Genomic DNA, 23,074 nt, shown 5'->3' with positions numbered 1-23,074 from the left:
ACAGAGAGGCAGATATATTTTTTTAAGATTTTATTTATTTATTTATGTAAGACACAGTGAGGCAGACATAGGCAGATAGGCAGAGGGAGAAGCAGGCTCCTGGGAGGAGCCCAATGCAGGAGTAGACCCCCAGCCCCAGGATCATGCCCCAAGCTGAAGGCAGACGCTCAACTGCTGAGCCACCCAGGCGTCCCTTGGAGCTGTCTTCTAATTGGAGTCACCTAACATCTTCATGAACTTCCAATACAGAAACCAGAAAGTCTTTGGACTTCTCCCTCTCCTTCAGCTCTGACATGCAAGTTATCTTTAAATTATATCCATTGCATCTTTTATGTTTGCCAAATGTATTTCCTCCCTTTCTGTTCTCATTGCCAGTGCCTTCACTTTAGCTCTCATACTTCCTTTCTAGATAATTATAACAACATCCTAATTGCTTTCCCCGAATATAGCTTTCATTCCCTTCAAACAACTACAGGATAACATCAGCGTTGCTCTTTAAACAAAATGTATCATGTCACAATTCTCTCTCACTTAAACCTTTTATCACTCTTCCTATCACTAGAATGAACATAGAGCCCAGTCTGTCCAAATGTAGTTAGTCCAGGGGTTACTCCTACTGTCCAGCTGTCATTACTTGTAGTGCCCTCTTTTGCTCTTATAAGTGCCTGGTTTGAATAATAAATTATACGGTTACTCTTTTCATTGCTTTTAGTATTTGATTTGAATTAGTATTTCATTATACACACAAAGACTTCATTCATGTTATATGCCCTGCTATGAAGAGAGGCAAGATTGATCCCACACCCTAATTTCCCTGCTATAAAATCGGAGTGTATCAAAATCATGGATTATGTCTTAATCATGTTTGTACCTCTAATTTTCAACACCATGTCTGGCATTGAATAGGCACTTAATGGTGATTTTTAAATTTTGAATAGTTGCATTTAAAGTTTTTGTTACTAATGATATTCTGTGTGTACCATGTTTGGATTATTAGGCACAGACATATAGATTTTGATATTCTTTTTAACATGTTCGTTTATTCCTTCAACAAACTGTTATTGACCACCTAACATGTACTAGTTGAACAATGTCCTGGCCATATTTGCAACCAGAGAAACTGAAAACAATAAATGTGACCAAGTAAACGTATGAGTGTTATAAGATGCTGGAATTAAATTCCATGTACAGTGAGGTCACAAAAGAGGGCACTATTAAGTTTCAGGGGGTTCTGGGAAAAGAAGAGTTTTATGAAAGAAATGACTCTTGAGCTGAATCCTGGAGGATGAACAGTTGTTTCTTTGACAGACAATTTGAGGGAGGCTATTTTAGGCCTGGGCACAAAGATGTGAAGTAGCTGTGCATATTCAGGGAGGTGCTACTATTTAGCAGAACTGTTATAAGACCTAAGAGGAGCCATGGATGAGGCTAGACAGGTAGACAGAGACCGAAACATGGGGAGGATTTTTTTTTTTTTTAAGATTTTATTTATTTATTCATGAGAGACACGGGGGTGGGGGGGAGGCAGAGACACAGGCAGAAGGAGAAGCAGGCTCCATGCAGGGAGCCCGATGCGGGACTCGATCCCGGGACTCCAGGATCATGCCCTGGGCCAAAGGCAGGCACCAAACCACTGAGCCACCCAGGGATCCCCCATGGGGAGGATTATTGCCCAGTCCCTGTAAACAATGATGAGGCTCTAATGGATGTCAGATGAGGGAAGGGCATACAGAAAATCAGAAAGCTCAGCCTGATTGCAAATGCTGAAGGAGGGAGGTACTTGCCCTTGGGTAATAGAGGTTATTTCAGATATCCAGAAAAGAAAAGTGTGTGAATTTATTTAGTTTTCTTAAAGATTTTATTTATTTATTTGAGGGAAAGAGGGAGAGAGAGCAAGCATGAGGGAGAGGCAGAGGGAGAAGCAGATACCCCACTGAGCAAGGAACCCTACTTGGGGCTTGATCCCAGGACCCTGAGATCATACCTGAGTGGAAGGCAGACGCTTAGTTGACTGAGCCACCCAGGTGCCCCAGTGTGTTTCCACTCCACTATGGAAAATGGGAAATCAATGGGCAAAATATTAAGGAAGTAGATTCGAAGGGCTTGTTGACTGGCAGAAAGGGAGAAGAAAGATGTGACCAAAGGATAAATTACAGCTTTCTGTTTTGGCTAATTTAGTGTTTTTGATGCTGCCATTTGCCAAAATGAGAATATCAGAATGAAGAGTTTTTGAGGAGTGATGAATAGAGAACAAGGATCTGCAAAGGAGATTATAAGAAATGAAGAAGTAGGAAAATAATCTGAAATGAACCATGTCTTAGAAATTTAGGATTGGAGGATTTTAAACTATGGAGGATTATCAGCAGTAAAAAAGGCTGCAGACCAGCCTGGGACCATAAGGACTGAAAAGAATAAGAAATATATTCAGATATAGATATCTGAATTTAATAATGCCTTTGGCAAAATCATGACATAATGTGTGAAATTTTATTCAATTTCACCCACATGTATTCAGTTCTCCTGGAGTTTCAGGTTCTAGATGAGGATTCATGAATATTGACATGAATAAGACCAAGCTCTGCCTCCAGGACTCATGGTCCACAGGACAAGTCAAACGGGTAAGCCACTTTATTGGCCAACCTCACCTTGTCTAAATATAAACGTGGAGCTTTTTTTTTTTCTTTATTGCCTGTAGCCATATAATGTTCACTTCCTCTTTCCCATCCCTTAATAGAATCTGGGTAGAAATAATATTTTTCCAACAAATTTCAGTTATTCAGTTATTCCATCCAGATGTTAAAACTTCAGTAGCAAAATCAATTCAAAACTTCCTCTTCCTCCACAGTATGCCAGACCTGAGGTAAGAAGATGGTGTATTCAGAAATACTCACATTTCAGGTCTTGTAAGAATTTACTGACAGCCACAGATGGTGATAATATTGAATTTAACTATGGTACCAACAGTTTAGTTTTTCTAAATGCTTTTTTTTAAAAAGATTTTATTTATTTATTCATAGAGACAGAGAGAGACAGAGGCAGAGACACAGGCAGAGGGAGAAGCAGGCTCCATGCAGGGAGCCTGTGGGACTCGGTCCAGGGTCTCCAGGATCACACCCTGGGTTGCAGGCGGCGCCAAACCGCTGCGCCACCGGGGCTGCCCTCTAAATGCTTTTTTTATTGAAGAAGAGAAAATGAGCGGGCAGAGGGCTGGTCAAAGGGAAAAGGAAAGAGAGAATCTCAAGCAGGGTCCATGCTCAGCATAGAGTCTGACTCGGGGCTCAATCTCATGACCCTGAGATCATGACCTGAGCCCAAATCAAGAATTAGATGCTTAACTGACTGAGTCACTCAGGTGCCCCAATGGTTTAGCTATTCTAAACATGGACAGTTTTATGTTACCTAAAGCATCATATAACTTTGCTATGGTGTGTAAATTTTTAAGGCTGGTTGATAGACTGGACGGCAGTGCTCAGAGTCCTAAAAGCATAATATACTAGAGGATCAATGTCAACTGGATATGGGGCTTGGGAAAAAAAAAATTAAAAGGTGTTTGAAGGTAGGGAAGGAGCTACTTCTGGAACCTGAGTGATGGCACCATCATGACAGTCTTGAGCGAGTAGTAGTCTTATGGGGAGTCATTATTTAGGGGAGAAAAATCCTACTTTAACCATTTGAAATATCATTCTTCTTTCTTGTGAACATTCCATATTTACTGAGAAAGTTGCTGAAAGTGGCCATTTGTCATTTTGATCACTTAAAATCCAGCATTATGAATTCAGTACTTTACCACCAGTTCCTCTGAATTCAGCATACTTGCTGGGTAGAAACTGTCTGGCACTTTGTCCGGTGGGAATTCCTTACATTTTAAGTAAACACTAAGTGTTATTGCATGTCAAATCTTGTCTTGCCATTTTGAGATTTTTAACACCTGCTAACTCTGGAAGTTAAAATGTTAAATCAGATGAAAAACATTGCAATAAATTAAAAATAATTGAAGTCTCAAAGCATTAAAGACCTAGTTTAAGAGTTTTAAAAGTTCATATGCTTTGCCAATAAACAAGAAAGATTAACGTGTTGTTTTAAAGAGCAACAACAAAGAATGTGTGAGACAATTGAATTATTCAAGCAATGAATTTAATTCTATTAAATTACTGAAATGAGTTCAAAGAAACATATGATATACATATTAATATATTTGTTTTTGAAAGGGGAGTGAGTAAAAAATTTCTCAACAATTGAAAAAAATAAAATGTTTCTTCAGACACCAATGAGAATTTAATTTGGTGTTCTTAATTAAAATAATGTATTCCAATTTAGACTGCCAATTAAAAAATCAAATGGATCTACTGGAGATTGGCCACTTTAGGAACTAATATAGGTGATGAAAATTATGACTGTTATTATGAATTCTTAATGATTACTAAGTTGACTGTAAATACATATATATACATATGTACATAGATATACATGTATGTAATGAATGCTATATGCTACATGAATTTAAAAAAACATAACTGCAGTAATAGGAAAGAAACTCAAACTTTTCACAGATTTTAAGTGAGACATTTGTGAAATGAGCAAAGAGGAGAAGCTAGAGGTGGAGAAGGAGCTGGAGATTGAGGAAAGGGAGGAAGGGGAGAAGGGATGTTGAAAGTATACCTTGGATAAACCGTGTGATAAATTGGTACATTCTGAAATGTTATGTAGTAAAGAAGTGACATTTGTTGGCAGCTAGAGGTTTGACTCTTTCTTTCTTTCTTTCTTTCTTTCTTTCTTTCTTTCTTTCTTTCTTCTTTCTTTCTTTCTTCTTTCTTTTCTTTCTTTCTTTCTTTCTTTCTTTCTTTCTTTCTTTCTTTCTTTCTTTCTCTCTCTCTCTCTCTCTTTCTTTCTTTCTTTCTTTCTTTCTTTCTTTCTTCTTTCTCTTGTAAAGATTTATTTATCTTAGAGAGAGAGAGAGAGAGAGAGAGTGCAGGGGGAAGGGGCAGAAGGAGAGGGAGAGTATCTTAAGCACATCCCATGCTGAGCACAGAGTCTGGTGTGGACCTTAATCCCAGGACCCTGAGATCATGGCCTGACCTGAAACTGAGAGTTCAACCCTTAACCCACTGTGCCACCCAGGCACCCCTTGACTTGTTCTTTCATGTAGAGACTGTATTGAGTACCAACTAGGCTAGGGTTACATTAACAGAAAAAGCACAAGGATTGAAGGCAAGAGATCTGGTTGAAAGCTGGACCAGCACTTAAAGCTCTCTAAGGACTCTCTTTCTTCATGCTCCAAGTAAAAAGGAGAAAGTGACTACTGATTCATATCTCAGTTATGTGAGGATTAAATGCTATATGAAGTCAAGAGCATATTACCTGTTGTGGGTTAGTGTTCAGGAAATATTAACCCTTTTTTTTCCACTATAGGAGGTAGTGGGTTCTTAATCTTTGTACATTTTCTTGTTTGTTTTACATACGGGTAAGGAAGGCAAGACATTATTTGAGTTATTTGTAAATTTGTGACTTAGAGAAAACATGTATTCAGTCAAATCATCCGCTGAGTGTGCCATATTAGAGAGTGAGAGTGTTAGTTTGTGGAATTTGGTGCGACACTTTAGTAAAACAGAATTTGGTACATCTGTAAGTTTAAGCAGGATTTACACTGTAGAATATTAAAAGAACTAAATATTTTTTGCTCATATCTTTCTAATTCAAATATTTAAATTAGTTACTGAGGTATAGACTAAAGTTTACTTTTTTTGGCCTTATTGAAAGAACTATATAAATAACTGGAAAAAAATAGCAGAAATATTATTGTACATTTGATTAATTAATGTTTATTAATTATTTTAGGTATCAAATGAAACTCATAGTCTGAAAACTTTCTTTTTGGTTTTTGTTTACTGAATCTGTATTTTATGTTTTTAAGATAAATTTTTTGTAAACTATTCTATAATTTTACTTTTATTAGTTCAGAATAGTCTTAACCTTCTTTTATCCAAATCATTGAGTATATCATAAAGTTTTAGTTAGGAAGACAGGAGCAATAGTAGATTTTTCAACAGAGATAATGCTGTAAGAGTGGGCTACATTGTATCAAAGGACTGAAAAAGGACATAATGTGATAACACATAGATTAATAAGCACATGAAACAGGTGTCACCGGTACAACTAGGCCATTGAAGGGCAAAGTTCAGGTTATCAGAATCTAAAATCACAAAGCAAGATTCCTGTCAAGTTGGCATTTACACTACTGAGGAGAGGGTGTCACCAGGCTCCTGCCGGCATCTCAGGAGCTCAGAGCAGCAATCAGACTCCTGAGGAAAGCAGACCCAAGAGGAAAGGGTACTGCCTGGATGGCTGGAGCTGATAACTCAGAAACCCAGGGGAAGGATACCACGTGGTTCACTCAGACACCTGAGGAGAGAGTGCTGCCCTCCTGGTCCTGGCAACCCAGAAGGCAGCAACAAGGCTGTTACTGGAAATATAGAAAGCAGCTAGAGGAGGGAACAAATTGCTGCTGGCATGAAGGGAGATGGTTGGAGTCCAGGGATACCAACAATAACAACCAGCAAATAAGGATCAAATCCTTTCTCCCCTGTCTTCCACCATGTCTCTAGAGTCCTCAATTGATAGAATCTAACAGCAGGCAAAGGAACATGGTTTGTGGCTCCTAGCCTCAGCACCAGTGAGGAAAGAAAGGAAAAACTGACCTGGACTGAAGAGCAGTAGCTTTCTAACTAGCACAGTGATGTTCCCATAGGTTTAACAAAATCTTGCTCATCATCAGTTTTGTTCAGCAATTTCACTTACTCACATATTGATGTGTGTTTATTTTGTGATAATCCACCAGTAAGGAATTGAGTATTTGGTGTTCATAAAAAGCAAATTAATGTCTGAGTACAATTTTTAGTTCAATGTTAAATGTCTCGATTTAAATACAATCAGAGAACTGTTGAGTTATCATCATCTGTTCAATTGATTACCCAAATAGGAGAATCTAGTTACAAAACTGGCAGGAATTCTGGTAAATTATCACTTTTTAAATCAACACTTTATTTTTTTAAAAGATTTTATTTATTTATTCATGAGAGACACACAGAGAGAGGCAGAGACACAGGCAGAGGGAGAAGCAGGCTCCACGCAGGGAGCCTGATGCAGGACTCGATCCCAGGTCTCCAGGATCATGCCCTGGGCTGAAGGTGGCAACAAACCGCGGAGGCACCAGAGCTGCCATTAATCAACACTTTAAATATTCATTAATAAGATATATTTTCTAACTTAGTACTTTAAAAATTGAAAAATAGTTTATTATTGTTACCATCATCATCATCATCATCATCATCACCATATCCACTGCACAAATACCCTGCTGCGGTCTTTATTCATATAACAATATCCTATATCCTGAATCTGCTCAGTGTTGAAGCCAAGCTTCTCTGTTTAATGTGTCTGGTGGAAGAAACTGTGACAGTGATTTGCTAGGCACATATGTATTTGTTTTTAGTGTAAAAAGGAGACTAGCCCTTCATATTGCCAAAATTCTTCCTGTTTGTGTGATTACCTCTATTCTTGATGCTTCTTTTCAATACCTCTGGGCCTGCCTCTATTTAAAAGTTGCACTGGAATTACAATTTAATCATAGAGTATACAACAGTACACAAACACATTCTACTGAAATTGAAAGGATAGGAAATTTAAAGACTATAGTATAAAACTAACATAGTGACCAAGTAGTCTAATGTTTCCCAAAGGATCCATGAATCTATAGCGCACTGGATGGCACCTTTCAAGTCTTCATTTTCTTTGCAGAGTCTCCAATAGTTCTGTCTTTAAAAGCATTTCTGCCAAGATTGATAACCTCAGAACTGAGTCTGGGAAGCAAACAATCCAACATCCAGGTAAAAAGAATGGAGAAAGATGAATACATTTTTCAAATTTGTTCTTTTTCATTCTGATAAGTTTCTTCACCTTACAAAAATAAATAATTCTACAGTCTAGATCAATTTGCTTCATTCAGAGGAGATTAAGAATAATAAAATCAGTGAAATGGAAACTATGAGTAAGAAAGGGAACAGATTAGAATGCCTGAAATCAACCTTATTCTAGTGAAAAAAACCAAATAGTCGAACTAGAATAGTACAATCATATTTTTGAATAACATTTTAAATCAAAATCAAAATAACATTTGAATCTTTTCATATACACAGTGGGCATTTAAGAAGCTTTTGGAACAAATTGCCAGGTTCTAAAGAGAAATACCATCAAAGTCAAAGCAAGACCCTAGTCCTCACAGAGGTCCCTTGGGTAAGTAGCCAGTTTCCTACAATTGGAAACAGTGAAACCAAAGGAGAAGTAGAGTGAGTAAAGGAGTACTTGAGAGGGGCACCTGGGTGGCTTAGATGGCTAAGCCTCTGCCTTGGCTCAGGTTATGATCTCAGGGTTCTGAGATTGAGCCCCGAATCTGGGTCCTTGCTCAGCGGGGAGTCCACTTCTCCCTCTGCCTCTCCCCACCTGCCTGTGCTCTCTCTCATTCTCTATGTCAAATAAATAAGACTAAAAAAAATGTGCAATTTCTACAGAATTGTGTGGGCAGATTATAATGGAAGGCCTACAGGGTAGAAAGTTTAAAAATGAATAATGGATTCTTTTGATCTTCTAGCAGGTAAAATCAGAAAGGTAAAATCAGAAAACACATTCTTTATAACCTGATTATAATTCAGTTCTTCAAATTCTCAGTTTTAAACTTTACTATACAAATGATATTTTAAGTGAATCTCTCAATCCCACTCTTTTTAAAGAATGACAGCCGAAATGATAATAACCAAATGGCATTGGTGAAGCTGGTTTTAAAGCCTTAGATTAAAAAAAAAAATCAAAGCCTTCGATGTATTTTTAGTTGAGCATATTTATTTCAAAATATTCATGGTGCCAGCTTTTGTTCTCTGTCTCCTGATTTTGTTCTCTACTTTCTGAAGCCTGCAGAGTACAAAACAAACACTTGGAAAGAAAAGGATTGGATGGTACTCATTCTATATATTTTCTTTGCTGGCATATTTGCTTATGAGAGAGTGAGCAAAGGGATTAGTATATATGGCAAAAATATGGCCTCTACATTAGCCATTGCTGTATGCTGGTTGATTAATCTTGGGCCAGACCCACGGCTTCTACAAACTTCAGATTCCCCGTATGAAGCACTAGGCTGGTCATGTAGCTACACTGTTTTTATTTCAAAATATAACTATGACTCTGATGTATATTATCTTTCTAGGACTACCATAACAAAGTGCCACAGATGGGGTGGCTTGAACAACACAAGTTTATTTCTTATTATCCTGGCACTGGAAGTCTAATTTGTCAACAGGGTTGGTCTATATGGTCTCTCTCCTTGGCTTGTGGATGGGCATCTTCCTCCAGTGTCTTCGCATTGCCTCCTCTGTCTTTATGTGTGTCCTAATCTCCTCTTTATCAGTCATATTAAAGTAGGCTCACCCCATGACTTCATTTACATTTACTTACCTCTTTAAAGATGCTATTTACAAATATAGTCATATTCTGAGGTGCTGGAGGTTAGGACTTCAAACATCTGAATTTGAAAAGGACACAATTCAACCCATGGCACTTGAGATGTTAACTCCATTAGCTATTAGTGCTTTGATAAATGAATTTCTACTACTTAAATCAAGACCAATATTTTAGAAGAAAAAAAAAAACCTAAAAAACAAAACAAAACAAAGACCAAGATTTCAGAAAGGGCAGGTCATGAGAAATAAAAGGAGAAGACTAAAAGACAGAAAAGATAAAGTGAAGAGGAAAGGAAAATCCTGGCTAAGTGAGAGGCCCCCTAATTACGTGAAGCTTCTGAACTCTACTGAGTATTCAGAGAAATGTTTGTATGTCTCTTCACCTTCATTAAAAGTCTCAACATGTCAATCAGAATATACAATTCCCATATGAGAAATTTCCTCAAATTGCTTTCTCTAAATCCATAGCAAAAATTAATTTGCATATTTGGCAAGTGTGCAAAAGCTCAATACCATTCCAACACTGACAGAAAAATTCAAAAAGATTTTAGATGAGAATTATATTATTATTGGCTCTGATTAGCACTCTAAAAGGTATAACATTCTTTCCATGCAACTAAACTCTATTCAGAAAGGTGGTAAATTAAGTTTTTTTCTTTGAGAAAAGAAAAATGTGTAAGAAATCGTAAGAAGTAGAGCTCTAGTGATCATGAGCATATGAATCATCTCGATCAAATAATTAAAGCTTTAATGGAGAAAAATATCATGCAAAAATAATTCCTTGGATGTTATTAGCTAAGGATTATAAGCAGAAGTTAAGATAACACACACAAAAATAAAAGAAAAGAAAAAAAAGAAGAGAACACAAGTTCTGCAAAGTTCTCTTGCTTGGATAGGAATTAAAGAGCACGTTCCTTTCTGTGATAGGGACAAATGACTCGGTGATGTTTCTCCTTAGATAGCAGTCTCTGAGAGTCATCCTTTCCACAATGGATTTGGGCACCTGCCCTGTTTCATTACTTCTCCCCTTCTCTGTGATTGTGCTCGGTCATTTTTAGGCCATTATAACACAGAATACTTGTGAGCCTCTTCTCATCTTCAGATAAATTTCTATGTACCACTGTGGGATGTATTGTCAACTTTGTAATAAAGGTTGGGGAAACTCATCACTTGCAATATTCTCAGTTTGAAAATTCCTGAAGAAAGCTAGTGTATTTTAAATATGCTAAACAAAAATATGCTAACTTATGCTAAACAACTCTTAATTACATACATAGGTGTGATTTTTTTTTTCCATAGGTGTGATTTTTAACTAAATATTATATATATATAAACTATATATTATATATATTGAAAGCTCTTCAGCTATTTGAATTGATGAATCTCAAGATGTGGCTGGTGATACTGATGCACTCTGAAAGATTTTTTTGGAGATTATTCTAACAGAGTTGGCTTTAATGATAGGATGGGAAGAGAATTGTTTTAGAAGAATGTTTAAGTTTTTCAAATATTTTCAGCTCTGAGGTAACATTTGGCATTTCTAAAGTGTTTCAAATTTTCACACTTCTTAGATTTCTAATTTAAAATCCAGTGGTATATACTGTATATATATATTTTAATAATAAATTTATTTTTAATTGGTGTTCAATTTGCCAACATACAGAATAACACCCAGTGCTCATCCTGTCAAGTGCCCCCCTCATATTGCTTCATGTCCTCATGCCAATCATTTCTTAAGGAGTTTTAATTTTCTTTTTTTATTTATTTTTTATTTTTTGAGAGAGTGAGAGAGTACACAATTAGGAGGAAGGGGAAGAAGGAGAGAGAGAGAGGGTTTTCTTTCTTTTTTTTTTTTTTTAAGATTTTATTCATTTAGGGGCAGTCCGGCTGTCTCAGTGGTTTAGCGCCGCCTTCAATATTTTATGCATTTATTCATGAGACACAGAGAGAGAGAGAGAGAGAGAGAGAGAGAGAGAGAGAGAAAGGCAGAGACACAGGCAGAGGGAGGAGCAGGCTCCACACAGGGAGCCTGACTTGGGACTCGATCCCGGGTCTCCAGGATCACGCCCTGGGTTGAAGGCGGCGCTAAACCACTGAGCCAGCCGGCCTGCCCCTAAATGAATAAAATCTTAAAATAAAATAAAAAAAATAAAAAAAAAAATAAAAAAAATAAAAGAAAAGAAAGGAAAAAAAAGAGAAAGATTTATTTATTAGAGACAGAGACAGAGCATGAGCAGGGGGAAAGGCAGAGGGAACTGGACAAATATATATGCTGAGTGTGGAGCAGAAGGGAGGGCGACTCAATTGTCTGGTTCCAGGGAGGCTTGATCCCAGGACCCTGAGATCATGACCTGAGCCAAAGGCAGACATTTAACTGAGCCATCCAGGTGCCCCGGGAGTTTTAATTTTATAGACAAGAAAATTGAACGGTTTTAAGCAAGTTACTCTGAGAAATTTGTAATAAATCTAAGATATATTTGGGCAAATTCTCCTTTGCTTCTAGGTAGACTCTTTTTGGTGTGTGACATTTGTTTTGGTGTTTTTCTGCCTAACCGGAAAGTGTTTACAGCCTCGCTTCCTTTTCATCCAATTAGTAGCTCTTCCGTCTCCAGAACTAAATCTATCCTTTACTTCAACAAGCATTATTTATTTCATCATAGGTGGCATTTGTCTTAGGAGAAGGGCAATAAAACGATTATCCGCTTCCTTCCCCCAAAGTATGCTTTATTATAAGCTAAGTAGAATTAGCTATTTCACACACCATCATAGTAATAATTTACATACATTAGTTTAATCCATTTTCACATGTTTATCAGGTAAATATAGTTAACCTTTCTCTCTTAAAGAGCAGAAGACAAATGGAGAAAAAGGTCAACAGCAAATTTTCAAGCTGCATTGTGTGCCACTTAAGAAGAAAGAATATTAGGTCGCCTGGATGGCTCAGCAGTTAAGCATCTGCCTTCAGCTCAGGGTGTGATCCTGAAGTCTCAGGATGGAGTCCCACATTGGGCTCCCTGCATGGAGCCTGCTACTCGCTCTGCCTATGTCTCTGCCTCTCTCTCCATGTCTCTCGTGAATAAATAAATAAAATCTTAAAAAAAAAAAAGAAGAAGAATATGGAGACAACAGACTTCATCATTTACTAGTTATGTCACATATCACATAAGAAGTGGACCTAGAGAGATACCTACTCAGAAACTTAACTTGGAAAATTGCATTGCTAAAAACTTTTTATGGAAAATGTAGGAGTATTCTTACAATTGTATAAAACACCATAAATACCTTTCTTTGAGTATATGACAATATTTTCTTAAGTATGAATCTTTAGAAGTGAAATTGCTCAAATGTCTAGATATCAAATGCTTTTGGTACATATTTTTATGTGATCTTTTTAGAAAAGGTAATTCTTAATAGGAGAGTCCAGGTTATCTCATGTTTCTGGACACACTGATATTTTGTTTTTCCCTTTTCTTATATGCATATATTTCTAAGAAGCATGTACTATTTATGCAACAAAAAAAGATGAAGGTGAATTATATTTATATGTCTTTTCAGTCAGTCCTGGCATGGAAGTCCACTTTGATTTTTAACATGTGTGAAAGTGTTATTTTAACCATTCAAATGTTTCCTACAGTGTGAGATCATAATCCAAGATGATTAAGGAGATTGAATTCTCATTTAATTGATTGCTGTTATAGACAGAGAGAGATAAACTAAGCCATTAGGCATGAATTGCCTTTACATTTGAAAAGATTTCACTAGTATTCTTTCTTTACTGCACATAATATCTTCATTATGTGCATATATGTGTGTATTATATTCCTTTGTGTATATTTTAATGATCTTGTAGGTCATTAAAGCTACTTTCTTACTTCCTTACTTTGAAAACCAGCTGCATACATTTCAGTAACATCAGTGAGATTTTTTTTATGTGAATTATGTTTTCCTTTTGGTGATTCTGTTACATGAGGATGTTTGAATGTTACTTTTTTTTGTTATATATGAATTTGAATACACATAATGTGAAACTTCTAGTTAGATTTCCTGTAGGAATTAAAGATTTAATATATTTAAACATATTTATTTCTGCACTTTAAATTTTGATTATGTAAAATAAAAAATATATTTTAGAAAAGATTTTATTTATTCATGAGAGACACACAGAGAGAGGCAGAGACACAGGCAGGAGAGAGAAGCAGGCTCCATGCAGGGAGCCCGATGCGGGACTCGATCCCAGAACTTGATGCCGGGACTCCAGGATCATGTCGTGGGCCAAAGGCAGGTGCTCAACTGCTGAGACATCCAGGCATCCCCCAAATACACAACTTTATATTTTAACCATTCTCAAATATTTAACATCCACTGCTATAAAAAAAAAAAAAAAAAGTCTTTCTGGGATCCCTGGGTGGTGCAGCGGTTTGGCGCCTGCCTTTGGCCCAGGGCGCGATCCTGGAGACCCGGGATCGAATCCCATGTCTGGCTCCCGGTCCATGGAGCCTGCTTCTCCCTCTGTCTATGTCTCTGCCTCTCTTTCTCTCTCTGTGTGTGTGACTATCATAAGTAAATAAAAATTAAAAAAAAAAAATCTTTCTTTGTGACTACCTGATTACTTGGAGTTTCTTCCTATTTTGATCTAAGAACAAAACCAAAAAACAGCTTTTAGGGAAGCTGGGGTGGCTCAGTGGTTTAGGCCTGCTTTCAGTCCAGGGCATGATCCTGGGTTTCAGGATCAAGTCCCACATCAAGCTTCCTGCATGGAGTCTGCTTCTACCTCTGCTTATGTCTCTGTCTCTGTCTCTGTCTCTCTCTGCCTCTCTTGAGTAAATAAGTAAAACCTTAAAAAAAAAAAAAAGACAGCTTTTAGTCTAATTTTTAATGAGGAAAGTGAAGGGGAAACTGAACTCAAATGATACTTATAAAAATTAAAAATTAATTTTAAGAAGATGATTGATTACATGATACAATATAATATTTTAGTCACAATGATTATACAAATATATATTTATTGGTGTGATTATGTGCTAGTGCTAAGCTGTTTATCAAGTAGCCAGTAAGAAATAATTTCTTCTTGGGGAGCCTAGGAAGCTCATTCAGTTAAGCAGCCCACCCTTGATCTCAGCTCAGGTCTTGATCTCAGGGATGTGAGTTCAAGCCCTGTGTTGAGCTCCACACTGGGTGTGGAGCCTACCAGAAAGAGAGAAAGAAAGAGAGAAAGAAAGAGAGAAAGAAAGAATTTCTTCTCTGAATAATTTCCTTTTCTTAATTTCTTAATAATGTAAGTTTCTAATTTTAGGTGGAATAGCAAGCTTTCAAAATATTAATGACGTGCTTTACATTTGCAGTTGAAGAAAATGTATTTTTTTAAAAGATCTTATTTATTAAAAAAAAATCTTATTTATTTATTCATGAGAGACACAGAGAGAGAGAAGCAGAGACATAGACAGAGGGACCTGATGTGGGACTTGATCTAGGATCCTCAGGGGCCCTGAGCCAAAGGCAGGCACTCAACCACTGAGCCACCCAGATATCCTTCCCCCAAAAGTATTAAATGCCAGTTAATACTGTAAAATTATCTACAGAGGGAACTATATTAGATGCCTGGATAATTTTGATGTTATAAGAAAAACATGCTCATTTTATTAATTTGCTATGATTTCTGTTTACAAAAGCATTAAACCTTAAAAACACTATACAAAACATTATAATTTCTCCCGAAATATTTTTTTCATTCATTTATTTTCTCCCCTCTAAACTCAAATACTGTTGCAAAGTAGAAGTAAAAAAAAAAAAAAAAAGTAGAAGTAGATTTGTGACTGTCTCATCAGTCTGTCCATTTTTCACTCACCTAGAACATTAGAGTCTGAATTTATCTCTGATTTGGATATTCATTCTGAAGACTTTCAGAGTCTTGTCTAAATGAGCTTGGTAAATTTGGAAACAATTTGTTGTGTCATTTTATTTTTCTCCTGTGGCAAATCAACATAATTCACTGCCTGTTTAAAGAAACCAGGGTTCAAGAATGCAAAAGTGCCAGTAAAGATAATAAATGTTAATTCTATAGCTATCATCATTTCTTCAGGCTGCTGAAGTAAATTGCTATGAGAGATGTTGTTATTGTAATCCATACATTAAGAGGAGAAAAGAGATGTTGGCAGATTTTTAATCAATGATTCCTATCAATTCTCCTTGGCTCCCCCTCTCTCTGAATTCCCACAACTTCTATCCCTGGTTGGAAAGGTTTTGCGTACCATACAAAGCTAAAGTTATCAATGGGGGCATCAGATATATTGCGAGTGAGATGAGAAGTTAGAGAGGGCTGGGCATAATGTTCATACTGCTCTAATGAAAAAGTGTTTCCAAAGGCACCCTAAAACAGGGGACTAGGTAATAATAAGGCTACAGAGAGATTTCACTGTACTTAGTTCTTTGCAGAGAACAAATTATTTATTCCTTACAACAGTCACACAAGACAAGTGAGATATCATCCTCATTGTGTTGATGAGAAAATTTGAGGTTGGAGACGTTGGATACTTGCTCTCAATCACTGCTACTAAGTGGTAGAAATTTGCTGAGTCCTTGTATTTAACTTGTTCCTGGTACCCCTATTCTCAGAAATCTACCAGGCTCACCAGGGCTTAGTGCTTTTCTTGAGCTCATAAATATGTATTTTTTCTTCCAATACTAAATCATTTGAACTTTTAAAATCCTAAAATATTTAAATGTATTTTCTATCTGGCTTTATAGTCTTTAATCTTGGAATCGTGTGTGTCTTTGTATTCTTAGCACCACAAAAACCATAGGGACATTTAAGATACTATGCAATTGAATTTTACTTATTTCACGTGGCACTTTCTTGTGGTCACAATTTCTAGTCATTCTACATTTTCAAGGATATACTACAATATTAAGAGCCATGATAAGTCACATTGCGCTATAATAAATGTTCATGATTTTTTTGTTGTTGCCTATGGTATTGTAGAAAAAACATGAAGTTGTTCATGGGGTTAAATTAGTGAATCTCCTCTGGACATTATACTCCCTTTTCATTGCTCCTCATATTTTTTTGGAGTAACTCTATTGCCCTGTCTCAAGCTCACCCTCTTAAAAATCATACACAGTTGTCATCCCAACTGTATCCATTAGGCTTTCCTTTCTGTGCTCACTATGAAATTACAAGAGAGGCCTACCAAGATGTCACTACTCCATGCTTTTCATCCATCTGCAAGAAAATGAGAGAAAGGTACAGATAATTAGATACAGCTGGCTCAAGAATCAATATTACATTGCTCCTAGTGTTCACAACAAATCTGGAATATTATCCAAAGATAGTAATGATTGTATTTTCCTCACTTAAACATACCAAATAAATTCTTATCTGTTTTTCAAAACTTTGTCACAAGAAGCTTCCTTATTTTTCATGCCATTCCATTTTGCAGTACAAGATTTCCACATGTACACTTAGAAAATTTGTTGTTGTAAGGGAAAGACAGTCTAGGTTAACATGCATCTCATAGAATGTTAATCTCTAGCTAAATTACTGTATTAAAACTCAGATAAAACAATCCTATTAAAGAGTAGCAAAGTATTTAGATTTCACTTATCAAAGAGAAAACCAAACATATATGTAGCAGTTATTAACAAAAAGTGCACATCATAGATGTCTCCCAATAGGTTATTCTTCCATATTCTTTATGAAGTACAGGCCATTCAGTGAGTTAACTTTTTTCAAGTTTAAATTTTAAAGTTATATTTACACAGTTAAAAATTTACTTAAGGCTATGATGTCAATCAATGATGAAAAGAAAAGAATATCTTTATTAACTTCCAGTTCTTTTTTTGTCCTTAGAGTAGTTCCATTTCCTTAAGAATAGAGAGCTAAGAGAATGTAAGTAGAATATAAGCAATGTCACTCTTTATATCACCAGTAATTAAAAGTTTATTAAATGCTTACTGTGTTCAAGATGCCTTGTGTGGAGAAAAGACGAGTGTAATATAGAATTATAACTATAACTCTAAATGACCAAAACTGGCTTACAATTTTCTTTCATTGTTTCTTTCTCCTTTCTTTTCTTTCTTTCTTTCTTTCTTTCTTTCTTTCTTTCTTTCTTTCTTTCTTTCTTTCTTCTTTCTTTCTTTTCTTTTTTGTGAGTGATGAGAAATTATCTTTCCCTACTAAGAATTATCAATGTAAAAAAGCAAAATTCCAAATTTGAATGCTTAAGTTCTTCTTGATTTCTATGGTCAAATTCAAATCCAAAGACTATTTCTAAGAGAACTGGGTCCCACCTTTATCCTCCCATCCTATACCACATCCTATCTATAAGGTTCTATTGTATTATATTTTATTTTTAAAAATATTTTATTTACTTATTCATGAGAGACAAAGAGAGAGAGTGGCAGAGACAGAGGCAGAGAGAGAAGCAGACTCCGTGCAGGGAGCCCGATGTGGTACTTGATGTGAGACTTGATCTCAGGACAGCGGGATCACGCCCTGAGCCAAAGGCAGATGCTCAACTGCTGAGCCACCCAGATCTCCCCATCTATAAGGTTTTTTTTTTTTTAATTTTTAAAAAGATTTTATTTATTTATTCATGACAAACACACAGAGAGAGGCAGAGACACAGGCAGAGGGAGAAGCAGGCTCCATGCAGGGAGCCTGAGGTGGGACTTGATCCCCAGGTCTCCAGGATCATACCCGGGCCTGAAGGCAGCGCCAAACCGCTGGGCCATCAGGGATACCCCATCCATAAGGTTTTAAAGAGTAACTGACAACTCAGGAGATAATTGTGCCTTTTAGAGATTTATTTATTTATTCATGATAGGCATAGAGGGAGAGAGAGAGAGGCAGAGACACAGGCAGAGGAAGAAGCAGGGAGCCCGATGCGGGACTCGACCCCGGGTCCCCAGGATCGTGCCCTCGGCCAAAGGCAGGCGCCAAATCGCGGAGCCACCCAGGGAGCCCCAATAATTGTGTCTTTTACAATGGTTCCTGCTAGATTATCTCAGCTCTGCCACTTAAGAGCCATGCAGTTTTGGCCTTTTACTAAAATTCTTTCAGCTTCAGATTCCCTGACTATAAAAGATACATAATAAAACTTAATTTACCAATTGTTGTGATTAAATGATACAGTACATTAGTCTTTGGTGAAGCATAAAGTACCATATAAAGGTGCTATGGTATCATGCTATGCTATAAGAGGCACAAAAATGTAACAAGCACTCCACTCCAAAATAATTCTCTCATTGGTCTGTCATGAGACTGAAGAAAGTTACCCTTTGGTTTAAAGCAGTAAGTTTCAAGGAGGTCCCTGTTAACTATAAATGTGTCATATGATACATTAAATAACTGTCATAATAGTTTATCAAGGTTACTTGCAGTGATAGGTCACAGTGGAAAAGATATATTACTGCAAAAATCAAAAGAAAAAAAACAAAAGTAGTAAAAGGAAACAAACTACTGATACATGCCACAATATAAATGAACTTCACAAATATGTTGAGTCAAAGAAAGGAAAGAAATTCATACTCTATTATTCCATTTTTGTGCAATTCTAAAATATGTATAACTAAAAGGACAAAAGGGAATTTTCTGGAGTGATGAAAATGTTCTATATTCAAAATGGTGTGGGCTACACTAATGCAGCTATTTTGCAAAACTAATTTAAAGGAATACTTAAGATCTGATGATTTCACTGTATGTATATTATACTTCAATTTTTAAAAAAGACCATTTACATGTTATTGTGGATATTTTAAAATAGTTATTATATTTTATGCATACAGGCTAAAATAGTTATAGATGAAAGGATATATATAATTTTGGGGGCTTAGTAAAATATGAAGGGTGGTGATAAAAAATGGAAAGTGAAGAGCATATAGATGAAACATGATTAGCCATACGTTAAAAAAAGGTGACAGTTGGGTGATATTCACATGGAGTCCTATATTCTCTCAGCTTTTGTTTATGTTTAAACATTTTTCATAATAAAGTTGAAAAAGAGAAGGCTCATTTGCATTCAACTCCTCATTTACAAAAGAAAACTGTGAACAGAGGACATAACTTGTTCAAAGTCTCACAGCCAGACAGCAAACCAAACTCTAAGTTTAACTGTCTTTTTCTGATCCCAAGGAAGCAAAATATGAGCATTTGGAAAGGCTGCTTTTAATAGGGGCAGCCAATAGTGCAAGGGCTTGTTTAAGCAATATATATAATAATATATGACATATATTCTTAACATATCTATACAACATAATATTTACATATATTATATGTATATAAATGGTTTGGTTTTATTTTTTTTAAAAGATTTTATTTATTTATTCAGAGAGAGGCAGAGACAGGCAGAGGGAGAAGCAGGCTCCATGCAGGGAGCCCAACGTGGGACTCGATCCCGGGTCTCCAGGATCACGCCCTGGGCTGCAGGCGGCGCTAAACCGCTGCGCCACTGGGGCTGCCCAATGGTTTGGTTTTAAGGGATTGTTTTGTAGATTTAAATTGCATTTTACTTAAATTTCAGAATCCAAATGAGTGCTGGGATATGGAAAGCATTTTTGTCTACAAAAAAAAAAAAGAAAAACAAAAAAGAAAAAAGAAACATAAAACAAAGAAACAAATAGCAAAGACTTGTTTTTCCCTTCCAGTGCTAAAATCATCCTCTCAATTCAGGCAAAAACAGCAAATACATTCTGTTAGAGGGAGGAGCTTGGTTCTCCATTCTGGTGTGATCCAGGAACAGCTGTTTTCCCTCCAGCTCTGAGAGAGGTGCAACGTGTTAAGCGATGCAAACGTCGTCTTCAGGCCCGCGCGGATGTCTGCGCGTCCGTGTGTGGGATGGGATGTGTGGGGTATCCGCTCTGAGGGCAACGTGAACCAAAGGAGAAAGGGGAGTAGGGTGTAGAAGGGATGGAGCAATCGGAGGTGATCGTTCAGGAGAAAAAAACCACGCTGGATTCGTCTCCTCCATCGGGCACTTGAGTGTGGAAAGTAAATTCCATTTCGAGAACGAATAACCTTAGGACCGCTCGGTATCGACGGCCGCGGAATATTTATTCCGAGTTCCACTGATGGGGAAAATCAGCGTCTGGCAGCCGCTGATTGGTGGACTAGAAAATGGTGATAGTGGGGTGGGGAGAGGATTCGAAGAGGCTCCTCCTGCCTCAACCCGTACCTCTCTCTCCCTTACTAGCGTCCTCTCCATCCGCGGGACCCTTTCGGGCTCAGCAGAGGTTAAGAGCCAAGGAAAATCTGGGTGACATTTGAGCAAAAGCATCCCTCACATTGTGTTCATCAAAATTTCAGCGATGCGAGGGGAACATGCTCCTGGAAGTGGGGGCTGAGCACCGTTCCTGGGCTGCGGCCGCCTTCGCCGGCCTCGTAGGAGGGTGGCTCTCCGCGGCCGTGGATCCCTCAGACCTCCACGCCAGCAGGGTGGCTCCCGCCAGGGGGTCCCGGGAGGAAGCGGAGGGAAGGGCGGGGAGACGGCGAGGTGGGGGAGGGGGGATGGGAACCAGGGAGAAACAGCAGCCGAAGCCTGTGGGCTCCAGATCGCCCCAAGAGCCCCCTGGGTCCTGAACTTGGGGAAGCGCGGAATACCTGGCCCCGGTCCCCCACCGCGGCCCAGGCTGGCGGCCGGACTGGGAGGTACAGCCCGCCCCGCCCCCCCCACCCCTCCCCGCAGCCGAGCGGAGCCGCGAAGTGCACGCGGCTGGGAGAGCCGCGAGCGCCGGCAGAGGGGCGGGGAGAGGCGCTGACAAATCAGCTGCGGGGGCGGTGAGCCGAGGAGAAGGAGGAGAAAGAGGAAGGGGAGGAAGACCACGACGACTTGCAGGGGACCCGAGAGAGGGGGTGAGAGACCGAGCGCGGCAGCGTGGGGGTGAGGTGTGTGCTGGCTGTGGGCCGACCCGAGGACCGAGCCTGGCCCTCAGCATCCTCCGCGCGCTCTCCCTGCCCTCCCTCCCGACCTGTCTCTTTCTCTCCGATCCAGTTGTGCGGGGGACGGGGAGTGGCAATCCGACGACAGGTTCGTGGGTTTGCCTCCCACGCCCCCAGCCTCTCATCACCGGGTTTTGCTGACAGCAGCCTCCCCGGGGACCATCCCTCTCCTGGTGCCGCCGCCTCCCTTCCTGTGCGCTTCTTATTCTCCCTCTTAATATTTAAATAATATTTGGGAATTTTTTTTTTTTTTTTGTGAGGGGGTTGGTCGAGAGGAATTGTAGTTGTGAGGATCAGAGGGACCCAGGTAAGTACCTAAGGATCTCAAAACGGGCAGCTTTGGCGATCCTGGGGGAAACCCGGGAGCACCGGGTCGTGCACTTCTGGGGCGGGGGTGGGGTGGGGGGGGAGGTCGTTGCTGCAATGAGGACCCGCTGAGCCAAGTCCCTCGGAGGTGGGTGCTTATCTCTTCAGGAGCTCGAGGAAAGTAAGTTGCCCTGGCTTTCCCCCGGCCTCCGATATTCCGCTCTGCCCGGCTCCAAAGGCTGAGAGGTCGCGCTGCTTCCCTGGGAAACGCTCTTCCCTTGGGAAACGGGAGGATGCTCGATGGAGCGTGAGCGGCCAACTTTTATTTCTCTTGTACCTTAAATCCCCCAGTCCGCCCCCCACCCCCCAGTTTCCTCGGTGGAGGAATCAAGCTGTGTTTGGCAGTAATTACCTGGAAGTGCAGGGAGGGCAAGTCAACAGGTGGTAAGGGGTTAACAGGTGCGGCGCCGGGCGGGGCGCGAACTCGCGCCCGCGGAGGACCGCCCCCCCCACCTCGGGCGGCTGGCGCGGGTCGGGAGAAGGCTCCGAGTGGGTCGCTGGGGGTGGGGGTGGGGGTGGGGGTGGCTGGCGGGGTGCGCTGGGGCGGGCGCCAGTAGGCTCCCTGTGGGCCTCAGGTTGAGCCCCACCCAGAGCGAGTAGTTCTCTTCCCTCCCCTCTTGGTTATCAACCAGTTAGCCTTCTTGTGGGATTCATTTTAAGATTGTCCCTGACCCCATGCCTCCAGCTCCCTTTCTTTTCCTGTCATTTTTTTATACGAACTTTTGACTCACCTGCTCATCGTTTGGACTCTAGGAAGTTGAAAGAGGGGCCCATCTCTTCATGTAACTACACTTCGAAAATACAGTAAGAACAACTGAGAAAATTCATCCCAATCCATGTTTAGGCAGCTAGATTTTTACTAGCCAAGATGGATGAGGGGTGCTAAATTTTTAATGCAGAAGCTAAAAAAAAAAAAAAAAAAGAAAGAAAAAAAGAAAAAAAAAGTGTTGCCCATCCCCCCAGTGGTTGAATAAGAGTATAAATAAAGAGTCTCACACTTTTGGGTTGTACTGACCTTTCAGTGGTTTTTATCTTGGGTGATTCTAATTTTATTTTATTCCACCCAAAAGTTCTCATTGAAATTGTATTTTATGTTCTCTAGTGTGGTGTGAACGAATTCATTAGCCATGGATGTATTCATGAAAGGACTTTCAAAGGCCAAGGAGGGAGTCGTGGCTGCTGCTGAAAAAACCAAACAGGGTGTGGCAGAAGCAGCAGGAAAGACAAAAGAGGGTGTCCTCTATGTAGGTAGGTAAGCCCCATATGTCAT

At 39.0% G+C, this 23,074-nt stretch overlaps 1 protein-coding gene across 13 annotated transcripts in view; it reads left to right on the top strand.

The window, feature by feature from the left end:
- Positions 1 to 1,303: 1,303 nt before the first annotated feature.
- The window catches only part of SNCA (synuclein alpha), a 172,020-nt gene continuing 150,249 nt past the window's right edge, over positions 1,304 to 23,074 (top strand). For 2 of the 13 annotated variants that reach the window (XR_013371243.1, XM_077882867.1), the window contains exons 1-2: positions 21,195 to 21,384; positions 22,907 to 23,052. Coding sequence is in view for 6 of the 13 variants with exons in the window: in XM_077882867.1 (XP_077738993.1) it covers positions 22,932 to 23,052 (121 nt within the window). In the remaining 7 variants the exon portion in view is untranslated. The other 11 variants (XM_077882868.1, XM_077882869.1, XR_013371247.1 and 8 more) reach the window with 10 other exon arrangements.

This window comes from Canis aureus, chromosome 33 (genome assembly GCF_053574225.1).
Source record: "Canis aureus isolate CA01 chromosome 33, VMU_Caureus_v.1.0, whole genome shotgun sequence".
Lineage (NCBI taxonomy): Eukaryota > Metazoa > Chordata > Mammalia > Carnivora > Canidae > Canis > Canis aureus.
This window is presented reverse-complemented; position numbering and strand designations above follow the sequence as displayed.